General features: G+C 41.1%; 1 protein-coding gene across 1 annotated transcript; it reads left to right on the top strand.

Moving 5' to 3' along the window:
- Positions 1-1464: 1464 nt before the first annotated feature.
- LOC119781316 (stonustoxin subunit alpha-like) lies at positions 1465-11561 on the top strand. The gene is made up of 5 exons (XM_038281743.1): positions 1465-1495; positions 3585-3717; positions 6017-6178; positions 10496-10539; positions 10684-11561. The coding sequence occupies exons 1-5, from the start codon at positions 1465-1467 to the stop codon at positions 11202-11204; spliced, it is 891 nt and encodes a 296-aa protein (XP_038137671.1). The 3' UTR covers positions 11205-11561.
- The last annotated feature ends 1542 nt before the right edge of the window (positions 11562-13103 follow it).

Genomic DNA, 13103 nt, shown 5'->3' with positions numbered 1-13103 from the left:
TCTGCCTGTTTAGGTGTTCAGAGACATGACCGTTGGCGAAGGCGAGATGATGTGTGTGTGGATCTGGTGGCGAGCGATAAGAGCAACACCTTCTAGGGCGTCATCTTCCCGGGATTCATCCGCTACGAGGCCCTCAGGAAGGTTTATGACAACCAGGTGGTCCCTAATATTAGCAATTCAGAAAAATCTACAGTTGGACTTTCTGATTATAAATATTAGTGGCGGACATAGATTTTTTTTAATCTAGATTAATCTCACCGTAATCTTGGAATTATTCTAGATTAAAATGGCTACATTGAGTTCTGCCAAATCAAAGAATCAGAATTAATTTTTTGATACCTTGAAGGAAATTCTTTTCCAGCAGAGCAACCGTTTACAGCAGAGGAAAAAATAAGATTGTAAGAACAAATAATATATAAGAATAAAATAAGATAAGGATATAAATAACATAAGAAATGGGTAAGAATAAAATAAGATAAGGATGTGTGTGCTGCCTAAATAATAAGTAAAATAAAGTCTTTGAACAGGCTCCTTACGCCAGGTGGCACTTAAGACCAGGGGCTCATCTCCTGTTACCAAAATGAATCACAAACTGCTTGAGAAAGTTTTTCTACTATGATAACTGGTGATGAAAATAAATAATATTCAATTAGATGCATTTATGTCTAATAAGTGTTTATTCAGATAAACGTGAATTCTACAGTCAGTAGCTTTGTGTCGGTTTGTTTGGTTACAGTCATTAGTATGGACTAGAGGTGGGCGACCGGGAATTTTTATTCAATACGATACCAAGTAAGTACAGGGTCAATATCGCAGATATCGATACTTTTTAACATTTAAAGTTCAAATAGAAAACACAAACTTATAGTTTGTAATTTGATAGTATGTACAAAATTAAATACATCACACTTGAAAAAATTTCCATAATTTTGTTGTTTATAGCATAAAGTAATACAATAAGGTAACAGTTCACTGTTTTCAAGGCTGCGCTTTAAAAAAATGAAATTGTCTGAAGAGCTGTTCTTAACAAAGTTTCTTTCTGTTTACACTTGTGTATACAAAATGACAAGATAAATCTGTCTAAGTTTAAAGCTGGCAACCCAAAGATTCTCATTTGGTCACATGACCCACTGACGTCAGTGGGTCAGTTTATTCAGGAAGTAAACGTTTTATATAGCGTGTCAATATTTTTTCACCTTTGTGATGGAATTATTATCCTTTAACAAGGATATCTACGGACCAATCAGAGTCTTAATGTTTTTATTAATGCTTACTGGTTTAATCACCACTGCTAAATGTTCTTTGATGTTATGCAGAGCCGGTGGAAGTGCATTATCTTTAATAACATTTTCCAGATGCTGCTGTGTTGTAATTAGTTTAAACCAGAGTCTAACCTTTGTTTGAAGAGGGGATCATGTGATTTGAATTGGTTATGTGGTGGCTGCTTTCGGTTCGGTTGGCAACATGCTGCTGCAGCAGGGCGTGAAGGCTGGCGGTCAGTGTTGGAGCCCTGTGTGCTGTGCTGGCCAGTGTTAATTTCATCAACCAGGACGATCACGAAAATATTTCGTCAACACCCCTTTTACCCGTGAAGATCACGAGTTAAAGATGCACAAAAATTGTTTCCATAAAAGAAAAACATGACAAGAATAAAAAATTATTTTCTTTAACGAGACTTAGACCAGACGAAATTTACAAGCCATGGACGAATGGACATTAAGAACTGTATTTGTTTATAATTGATTTGTAATTTTTAATTGTTAATTTAAGTGTTTCTTGAACTTCATAGATGATTACGCGTTGTTTCCCTATTTGTCCCTACATGGGGTATGTCCCACAGTGCCTTGCAGTAGTAGCAGAGGGCTTATACGCCTAGAATCACTGGTAGTATTTAACCGTAGCTAGCTCAACTTCGCAGACATGGTGTCGGGCTTGGATACCAGTGTGCAGTTTGTTGGAGGAACTGGGCGAAAAACAATAGTGTATGGAGCCATTTCGTTTACAACGGGAAGGACAACAAAACAACCGGCATGATAATTATTGATCATGCCGCCGATGCTGGTGGTGGCCAAGACTACAATGACTAAAATGAGGCTAAGACTAAAATAGATTTTCGTCATTGTGACTAATACTAAATTTTAAAAAGCTGACAAAATTAACACTAGTGCTGGCGGTTCTGCATAGCAGGCTGTGCCTGGAAAGGGAAGGTGGTTCCTCAGTAACTCGATCGCAGCGAGCGGTCCAGAACCGGGTCCTTTCTGCTGTTTTGGTGGGAAACATGTTGGGATCTGGAGATTCTCCACCTTCTCCAGCAGAGTGCGCTGTGGATCTCCTGGGCTGGAGCCCTCCAGCACAGCTGACGTTCATCAGCCCATCAGGAGACCGGCCTTTATAAGCAGCTGCCAGACCTTCCTTCAATGCCGCAGTGTTGACCAAGTTTGGTTAGCGAACCTGAGCCTCTGTTTTCTACTAGAACCTTTGCTTCAAAGAGAAACCCAATTCTAACCTGCCCCTGTGTTCTCGCTCCTAGGAAACCAGTCTCTCGTGTGAAGCTCTGGATGAGCTTAGCCTGTTACCTGCCTGCCTGCCCTAGAGAGCCAAACCTGAAGATCTCACTCTGGAATCCACCTGCTGCTCTCAGAGAAAGAGCTAAACACTCAAACCAAGGTCAGTCACTAAGAAGTCAGAAGCTAGACGCTGCTGCTGCTGAGCACTCTGCTGAACCAACAGTCTCTGGACCCAACCGGTTCCCTCTCTCAAATAAGAAAGCCTGGACCTCTTCAAGGTATTCTCAAAAACATCTAAACTCAGCAATTCATCTGTTAACCTGGCTAATCAAACTGTCCGTCTCTGCAGATGCCAGAGAATCCTGCCCGGACCAGTACCTGAATCCAGTTCGTGTCATTATTGTGAAACCTTTAAATAAACTCTGTTGAACTTTTACCCAGTCTCCAGTGGTATTCTGCATGTGGGTTTATTTCCTAAACCAACCATGACAGAACACTGCGGCCAAACACAAAGCCCAGCAGATCACCTCCGGAGGAGGCTTGAGGAGCAGGACGCTCAAATCCTTGGTCATGCGCACACCCTCCGTGAGTTACACAATAAACTTGAATATCAGAACCAAGTCTTGCAGAACTTTGCTGGCTACATGGGAAATGCTAATGCTACGCCTGCAGTCCGTCCTGTTCCGGAACCACTTCCGCCACTAAGGTCACCGTCCGTGACGTCATTTCCTGAGTTCCGTCCGAGTCCTCCTGAAAGATTTTCAGGTAATCAAAAGGAGTGTAAAGGATTTTTGTTTCAGTGTCGTTTGCTTTTTGAGCACTCACCTGGCAGTTTTCCAAATGATAGAAAAAAGATTTCCTTCATTCTCTCTCAGCTTACTGGACGAGCCCTTGAATGGGCGGAGGCAAGGTTCTCTTCTGAGTCCAGCTTTTCATGTACTTTTTCAGAATTCATATCTGAGTTTTCTCAAGTTTTCAACCATGACTCTGATAAAACTATTGATTCCCGAGCCCTGCTAAATTTAAAACAGGGAAATTCGACAGTAGCTGTGTTTTCCATTGACTTCCGGGTTAAAGCCGCAGCCTCAGGTTGGAACGAATGTGCACTTAAGAGTGCTTACTTTAAGGCCCTGAATGACAACATTAAAGATGAACTCGCCACATTAGACGAACCTGCTAGTTTGGAGGATTTAATCCGTTTGACCATCAGGTTGGATAACAGACTTCGGACTAGAGATCACTCAAGGCAAAGAAACCTGAATTTTTCTGTTTCATCTCCTGCATTTAATAATACTTCTGTTTTTTCTGGTTCCCCAGAATCCAGTACCAAGCCAAGGTTTAAGAATCAGACTCTCCCAGCGCCTGTCCAAATCTCTCATTTTTCTTCTTCAGAAGGAGCGGAGGCCGAACCCATGCAAATTGGACACACCAGGCTATCCCCTGAAGAGAGGCAACGAAGATTCAAAGCTAAACTGTGTCTGTATTGTGGTGAGACTGGCCATTTTATTGCCTCTTGCTCGGCTAAATCAAAAGCCAGGGCCCGTCAGAGGATGTGAGGAGTCTGACGGGCCACCTAAGATCTGAAAAAACTCCTCATTTGTTGTTGCCCGCTACTCTGTTCTTTGCTAACCAGAATCTCACCTTGTCAGCATTCATCGACTCTGGCTGTGAAAGAAACCTTATTGATTCAGAACTGGTCCAGCAGTTAAAGATTGAAACTCTTCCTTTAACTAAACCTCTTAGAGTTTCTGCTATCGATGGAAAGAAGCTTCATCAAGTCACTCATCAGACACAACCCTTGGAACTGGTTATCTCTGGAAACCACCAGGAGATGCCAACATTTTTTGTTGCGGTACTTGAACGGGTCGTAGTGGAGAATAATCCCTTTCTCAGTGAGAATCTCAAACAATCTCTTGGGGAGAGTGGATCCAAACCTCATGTTTGAACCCCAGCTCAGTTTGAAGCTCAGTTGTTCCTTCCAGGGAGTGAAGGTCAGAGAAATCCAGTTTGCAGGATGACTTCCTGCCGAGAGGCAAAGACAAAAACAAAGTTAAACTCAGGTTGACAAAAACTCAGTTTGACTCAGCAAAAACTCAGCTTGGCTAGAGTACCCAAAACTGGCAAACACTCTGGCGTCGAGGTAGTGGCAGTCAGCAGCTTAAAAACACTCCGTTTAACGAGGAAACCATCAGCAGGTGTGTGAGGAGGCGGACCAGAACCAGGCGCCTCCTGGTGGATGAAGGGAGACAAACACAGAAACACAAACACAAAGGCAGGAGTCCTGACAGTAGTGGGCACAAGCGCACTGCTTTAACCACTAACAACACTCCCCGCATATATGGTAATCATACGTGGAGGAAGGATGTAGAAATGTTGGAATGTGTAGCAAAATCATGTGCAAAGCTAAAGGCAGTATAAGTATGAAGGAGGACAGAGACTAGTTAGTCAGTGATCAGTGAAAAGGAGGACAGGGACTAGTTAGTTGGCAATCAGTGATAGGGTTGGGAATTGAAAAGATTTTCACGATTCCGATTCCCTTTTCGATTCTATGAAACGATTCGATTCTTTATCGATTCTTTTTTCGATTCCAATTTGGGGAAAAAAGGAGAACAAACAGTTTGATTATCAGCATCAACTTTGTTTACTTAACTATTGCACAATCTTACAAACTCAACAAGTTCAAGATGTCAACAGGAAATGTGAAACTGGAGTAACATCTGTGTTTAAATGAAAAATGAATACAAGAACAAACTTAATAACCAACAATGTCTAATAACAAATGATGGGATAATAACCTATTTTAAATAACAAAAAATACTAATTATAAAACAGTAGTAGGGAAAATTAACAGTTCTTTTGCAGAAAGATGAGCATATCTGCTTTTTCTGGAAGGATACGGGATCTTTCAGGGCTTATGGTGTCTCCAGCCGTGGAGAACACCCTCTCAGATGGGGTGGAGGAAGCCTGCACACAGAGGTAGTTTTCAGCCAGTCCAGATAGCAAGGGCAGCGTATCTTGCTTGTTCCACCACCACAGTGTGGCGCTATCCCTGCAGGGGATGGAGGGCAAGCTTTTATAGAGCTGGATTACCTGATCTACCCTCTGGGCTAAGGAAAGACGGGGCTTTGATTCACAAAGTGACCGCAGCTCGTTGTCTTCCTCCTCGAATAGTTCTTCCAACTTGCGTAACTTGCGTAACTTACGTAACTTACATAAAAAACGTGACGTAAGTCGTGCTCCCCAGAGCTAGCGCTCTAGGCTCTGGTGCTGCGGGAATCGAAAAAAGAATCGTTCAGCGAGCTGCCAAACGATGCCATGGAATCGGAAAATACGAAACCGGTTCTGAACAGGAACCGGTTTTCGATTCCCATCCCTAATCAGTGAACAGGAGGACAGGGACTAGTTAGTTGGCAATCAGTGAACACTGTATCTTAAATACTGACCCATAGGATCATTCTTACTGTTCATCTTACATGTTCTTCTTTAACTTGTTTCATTTTGTCTCTCAGACTTAGATCCTGTGACCTCTCAGAGAGAACTTGTGAAGTTCTGTCATCAGTTCTGAGGTGCAAGTCCTGCTCTCTGAGAGAGGTTGACCTACAGAACAACAACCTCCAAGATTCAGGGGAGAAGTTTCTGCCTGATCCAGACTGGACATTGGTAATATTCAGGTGAGGATTCATCAAACTGTTTCTTCTGGATTCTAACGCAGTGTTGTTTTTGACAGCCATCTTAGATTTAGTTTTAGTTTTCATCTTTAGAACTAAAACCATTATTAGTTTTAGTCACATTTTAGTCATTATGCTTTGTGATAGTTTTAGTTTAGTTTAGTCAGTTTGCTGTTGCAATTCATGAAACACTTAATCTTTACAATTTCCAATAACAACCAGATTCCTTACCAGACTGACATCTCTAAGCCTAGATACTACCATTGCTGGAGGTACCATGCTCCCATGTAGTTCGTCATCGCTGTTTGGTGGAAATCTTTAATTTCAAAATAACTTTTGTATAAAATGATGCCTTACAAAAGCTGTGAAAATGGCAAAATCTAGTTCAACACACTGGTTAAAATACCAGAAATAGAAGCTAACAAAATTTACAATAGTTAGAAATAGTTGTCGACATATAAGATTTCCATCTCAAAGCAAATACTTCTTGATCTACTACAAATTATGTCTTACACACAGATCAATCAATATTCATTACTCCAAGAGAGATTCTTACTTTGGAAATTGTGGCTTTATTTCCAAGAATATTCCTCCTTGATTAGCGCTGCTCAGGGGGTAAAATAGATATAAAATATTGCCAGTACTATATAAAGAAGTTTGTCTATACATGAATTTAAATTTTTTTTGTTTTTGTTTTTTTCAGATTTAACCCATTATAACCTATATCCACACAAACACACACACACCATCTACACGTTTGTATTTCTATCCATATTAAGAATTTACATTGACTTATGTTGTGTTTTAATGGGCCAAGCAATCAGGGACGCCAAATAAATGTTGTAATTTTATGGTCTTTTCTATTCCCAGCCAGCTGGGAATTTATATTTATGTGTTGCAAAATGTCTGTTTTGCAGCAGTTTGGTTCTGAAAGGTTCTGATTTATCCTTGATGTTTCTGGAGATCTGGTTCCCCTGGGGCCCGCATCTCAACTGTTGTGGAGAACCAGCCGAGGCGGACCCCAGCTTTGAGCGCAGGGGCAGAAGAGATCAGGAACAGAATAGGCAAAAAAGGCAAAAGAGAGGGAGAATCCTGTGTGCTCTGTGGTTTTGTTGTCCTCACAGAGAGGGGGGTAGGTTTTTACACCTCTGGTGGCTTCCATGTGACTTGCCTGTGGAGGCCTTGCCTGAAACGGGGGTTGTTGCAGGGATTCCACAGCTGATTCCACATATTCATGTCAAGAAGAAATATGGACACTGGTTCCCAATGTCTAAAAAGTATGATCATGGCATATGGCACAACACTTACATTAATTTTAGTTATTGCTTTTATGCCTAACCCTGACATTTATCCCAATCCTTACTATTACTTCTATATGCCTCACCCTAAAAAACAGTGCTCTAATGCTGAACAATGTTCTCTGTTTCCCAGATTCAAATGTTTAAATCCTAAGCTAATGATGTTCTGGCAGGTTCTTGTGGTTTCTAAGCTGGAACAGACAGCAGTTAGTTCTTGATCTGTTTCATTGTCTTATTTAGAATCACTGTTGCCAAGATCAAACACTGTCCTGTTTCCTCTGACCCAACTGTACTTTAATGGAATGTCACTTTAAGTTAACTTTGCAAATCAAATACTTTAGGTCTAACTACCTCCAGATCATTCACTCTTTTGGACATTCCAGAACATATAATCACCAATTTCTGAAAAGATTGTAGACTCCAGATGGACTCCAGATATACACCTCATTTTAAAGAACAAATCAGGAGGACACAAAAATTGACAGAGCAAAGATTGGAAAACCTGCTGGACTCAGAACCAGTGAACTAACACACCATCATCCAGTTCCCAGTGGGTTCTCATGCGGGTTCCCCAGTTTCTGGATATCAAACTGGATAATCTGTCTCCAGCAGAACATCAGCGATCTGAAGTTTGTCTGCTTGCCTGAGACATGGAGAACCTCAGTGGTTCTGGACCTCACCATGATCCAGTCGAATTCTTTTCCACTGCACTGGGTGGAAAGAAACAACAAAGACAGGAACATCAGCTGGCGGTATAGTGAGTGCACTATTGTTTTCGTCAACAATGATGTAATTATTTCGTTGACCCTCCTTTTTTATGACGATAATGAACACTGACGAGCTAAACATGTATCTTTGATGACAAAAACATTATGGGTGGGAGTTGATGTACGTATATTAGACTAAACAAAAAAATGTAGCTGTTGGTTGGTCAGACATTTAAAATGCATCATTGTGCTGTAAACTGCTAAGCAGTAAAAGCCGTTCTGTAGCGTCCTGTTTGGTCACGCCCACCACCTGGCATGCAGCGGTGCACATTCTGCAGGACTACAGATGGACCATGGCAGCCGCTGTGGGGGTAAAAGTAGGCTGGAATAGTCCGGTACTAAGCTCTCAACTCTGACAAACTCTGCCCTTCCAGTTGTGCTTGTGCAGACATCTGCCATTGCACAGGTCTGGCTTCGAGTCTGCGCTTTATGCTCCACAATGATGGTTCGCTCTCAGCAGCATGTCTCTTTCTGCCCTTGCTAGTTAATGAACTATGTGTGGCTTATCAGTGTCTGCCAAGCATAAAAAAACCTTTGTCTGTCAAGATTTTAATTCTTCCAGCTCACAAGAGTTTATAGTAAACATCCTTTAATTTATACCAAAAGGAAGCCCTAAATTATATCCAAAGAAAATATATAATTTCATACTGTTTGTTTTTGGATAAAGACCCAGATGCTTTTTTGGAGTAATGAAGATTGATTGATCTGTGTGCAATGCATAATTCATAGTAAGTCAGAAGGTGTTTTGGATGGAAAACTTGTACACCTGCCATTCCTTTATTGTAAATTGTGTTAGCTGTCCTGTCTGCTGTATTAACCAGTATGATGTGTTGACCTAGATCTGCTATTTTCACAACTTTTGTGAGACACGTTTTATAAAGTAGAGCATTAATTAAGAAAATTTTTTTGAATTCTATTTACATCAAAGTTTTCTGCCCAACAGCATTGATGAACTGCACAGCATTCTATCGCCAGCAATTGTGGTATCAATGCAAGAGCTGTCAGTATGGTAAAGAATCTGGTTGTTATTCGAAATTGTAAAGGTTAACTGTTTTTTGAAGTGCAACAAAAAACTGACTAAAACTACACTAAAACATTTTTTAAGTTTTAGTCGACTAAAACCAACTAAAACTACAACATATAGTGATGACTAAAATGTGACTAAAACGAACACTAGTTTTTGCCCTGGAGAAAAAAAAGCTTAGAATAAATCTAAGATGGCTGTCAAAAACAACAGTGTCATATCTAATAACAGATGGTTTGAGGACTTTCCCCTTCTGATTCAGCACATCTGGAGCATCTGTCCATCAGTTTACTTGCTCTGACCGTCCTTCTTGGTCAGAACATTTTCATCCGTAGCTAACACAGCTATTTATATTCGGACTCAGGCAGATAAAGAACATTGACCTGGATTTTGCTCCTATCATAGCAGAGGACTTTAAGTCTCAGACAGGTCACGACTCTTTGATGAAGGTCTGTGACAGATGCAGCTGCTGCAGCTCATCTTGTCTAGTACGGTAACTAGAGCAGATAGATGCTGACAAACATGTTTGATTGGCTCTCCCCTCATCAATCAGCTACAGTCACAGTGATGATGGACTAAATAAACCTTAATGATGTGAGAGCTCTTAAAACTGGAGATGAAGAACCAGACTGGCTGGTGTCCGTCTCCTCCCTGATTAAAAAAGATAAAATGAAAATAATTAGTTAAAAATGGGCTGTAACATGACAACTACAGGACAGGACTTCAGAGACACTTTAATTAAATAGACGGCTCCAAATTTTGGACAGTTGGATTCTGAGTGAAGAAGAACAGAACCATTAAATGTCTGCTGTGGCAGAACCTTCAGTACTGGGACAGGGAAAGCCAGCTTGATTGATTTGGACTCTTTAATGTCCAAAGTATGAAGAGAATTTGGTCCAGAGGCCTGACTGACTGCAGCTTGGCTAACAATCATGAGCCAATGTTCCTCAGTCATCAGCTAGCTTTATGCAGCATAGTTCATTGTTAGCAGCTATCAGACACTACAGGCTGCATTGTGTTGTGTGCTTAGTCAGCTTATTCTGCTCTGTTTGTTTGCTTTCTCCCACAATGGACCAGACCACATATGCAGCAGGTCACAAGGTCCAAATGACCCAGGTCCAGCTCTTCTTCTACTTCCAGCAGCATGTCAGAGTGGAATCTGATCTGATCTATTACAATGCCCATGTTTTCCTGCTGAAAGTTACTGATGTTCTGACCCCCCTCCTTTCAGGGAGCCTGATGGAGTCCGATGGTTGAAACCAGCACTGAGGAAGTGTAAGTGTGTTTTTCATTGCATTCCTGACAGCAAAGCAACTCACTTTCAACCATCTTCAAACTGTCCATCACTCAGTAATGAGTCATCATCAAAGATTTTATAATCAATAATTGCAGCCGGATTGTGTTTTTTCTCTCCATCAGATTCCTGTCAGCTCACTATCGACACAAACACAGTGAACAAAAATCTGAAGCTGTCTGAAGATAACAGGAAGGTGACAAAGGTGAAGGAGCTTCAGTCGTACCCTGATCATCCAGACAGATTTTATGGCTGGCCTGAGCTGCTGTGTAGTGATGGTCTTATTGGTCGCTGTTACTGGGAGGTCGAGTGGAGAGGACCGGTTTATATATCAGTGAGTTACAGAAGAATCATGAGGAAAGGAGACAGTGGAGACTGTTGGTTTGGATGGAATGATCATTCCTGGACTCTAAACTGCTCTGATCATGGTTACTCTGTCCGGCACAATAAGGAGCATCAATCAATCTCCTCCTCCTCTGTCTCTAACAGAGTAGCAGTGCATGTGGACTGTCCTGCTGGCATTCTGTCCTTCTATAGAGTCTCCTCTGACTCACTGATCCACCTCTTCACCTTCAACACCACATTCACTGAACCTCTTTATCCTGGATTCTTTCTCTTTCCTGATTCCTCAGTGTTTCTGTGTTGAGTCTCCTCCTGTCGGGGAAACCCTCTCACTGTTGAACAGATATTTTGGTCTTTACATGTCTGTCTTTTTTTTAACATTCAGTCGGTTTCTTTCTGAAACTCCTGGAAAAGATTCCTTGTAAACGTTGTCCTCTTCCAATCCTTTAAAGATGGAAGCTGGGATTATTCTATATGTTTGGTTCTTTTTCTAGTCAAAGCTTCATTTAGGGTTTACTGCCAATGTGTTTTCGCTGCTATACCAAGGCTGATGCTCGAGCTGGTTGTGTTTTGGTTCTTAATGTCTCTGTAGCAATAGCTTTATCCTGGCTCTGAAGCTCACCATCAGAGGAAATGTTTACATTTCTATCTCCATTCTTGTCATGTCAGCCAGTCTCACCCCAGGCTCACACCGACTCCGGTCTTACCGTTGCGGTGCGGTGGGTGCGGCGCCGCAGTGATTCCAAGTCATTAAAAAGACGTAAACCTCTCTCACCTGCTGCTGAGCTGTCCGGCTGCGGTTACCGAGACACTCCGGCGCTGCAGAAAATTCCGCAAGAAAGCTATCCTTGCGGCATCCCGGAGCCCTCCGCAACAAGCTCTCGCAAAAATCCTTTATTTGGGCCGTGTTATCGCGTGAAGTTACGTGAACTCAAGTGAACTTCTGTTAAATCTCCGGACCTGTTGCCGGCGCCGCAGAGCCGCACCGCACCGTAGTCAAAAGGGCGGTGTGAGAGGGGGTGTGCGGGAGTTGCGGTCTCCGTCGGCTCGGTAACTGCACACAGCCAGTGTGAGCAAGGGGTTAGTCAGGCTTTTTTTGTTTTTGTCTCTCATGTAGATTTTCTATTTTGGGGTCCGATTAATGAAGCAGGTTTACTGAAAACTCTAAGTTTTCTAAACCTGAAATCAGGGAAACTAAGTTCTCCGTTAAACAAAGAGTTTCTTTAACCTCTGTTTCTGTTACCAGAAACACAGTCAGTTCGAAGTCCTATGGTTTCAAACTTATTTATTATTTACCTACTTTATAGTTTATCTACATTATTTACTATGTACCTATTGAAACACAATGGCATTTTAATGCATCAAATGCATTATATGTTTGAGTCATACAAATTGTGATTAATGTGATTAAAAACAAAGAGGTTGAGCTTTTAGCTAAACAGGCACTAAAATCTAAAAAATTGTATCTTGAAAATCCTTCAGTAAAGGTTGAATGTAAAATAATCATCAAAAACTATGTTAGGAAAAAATGGCAGGAAAACTGGGACATAAGTGATAAAGAGGGAAACTGATATAATATTCAGAAAAATGTGCAAGAAAAAAGGAAAGCAGGAAGAAAAGGGAAAATAAAAGGTTTTGGTCAAAAAGGTTTGAATAGTTAACTTAAAATAACTGATTAACATGCAGCAGATTTGTGTGAATGTAGCAACATGCCTGAAACTGGATAGCATATTTTTATGGCGTATATTGCTTATAAAACTCAAGGGAGACAGTTTAGAGAAACAATGGATCAAATGAAAATGTACTATTGAAAATATTTTCGATGTAGATCAAATCCTCTTGTATTTAAAAAATACTAAATTATTGGAGAGAAAACTCTTTGTTTTGTTTTTGCTGTAAATCTCCTGTCGACACTCTAATCCAGTACCTGGTGCTAATGCAAAACCAGCCCCTAAACACTAATCTTCCATTTGCGTGTTCCCGCAGTGTGTCCACCACATTAAGTGTTCAGCCCTTAAATAGTTTCTGCATCAGTACGGACTTGCTGGGATTTAGGACTGGATGTTACAGCGAACTAAGGCAGAGGAAACACAAACATTCAAATGTAACTCCGAAAGGGAAGGTCCTTTTTGAAATATTTTTTCATTCTACCGTAGTAATATATCTTTAAGAAAGGTGCAAATGTCAGATATATTGTCAACCT

Source organism: Cyprinodon tularosa, unplaced genomic scaffold (genome assembly GCF_016077235.1).
Source record: "Cyprinodon tularosa strain WSP-4 unplaced genomic scaffold, ASM1607723v1 ctg1745, whole genome shotgun sequence".
NCBI classification, from domain to species: domain Eukaryota; kingdom Metazoa; phylum Chordata; class Actinopteri; order Cyprinodontiformes; family Cyprinodontidae; genus Cyprinodon; species Cyprinodon tularosa.
The sequence above is the reverse complement of the archived record's forward strand: the minus strand, read 5'-3'. Positions and strand labels throughout refer to the sequence as shown.

Excerpts from the sequence above, each read along its gene's own strand:
- LOC119781316 (XM_038281743.1), top strand. The coding sequence starts at position 1,465 with ATGCTGCTGCAGCAGGGCGTGAAGGCTGGCG. Across the intron at positions 3,718-6,016 it reads TTAATCCGTTTGACCATCAG|ACTTAGATCCTGTGACCTCT; the intron begins GTTGGATAACAG and ends TTTGTCTCTCAG. Across the intron at positions 6,179-10,495 it reads TGGACATTGGTAATATTCAG|GGAGCCTGATGGAGTCCGAT; the intron begins GTGAGGATTCAT and ends CCCTCCTTTCAG.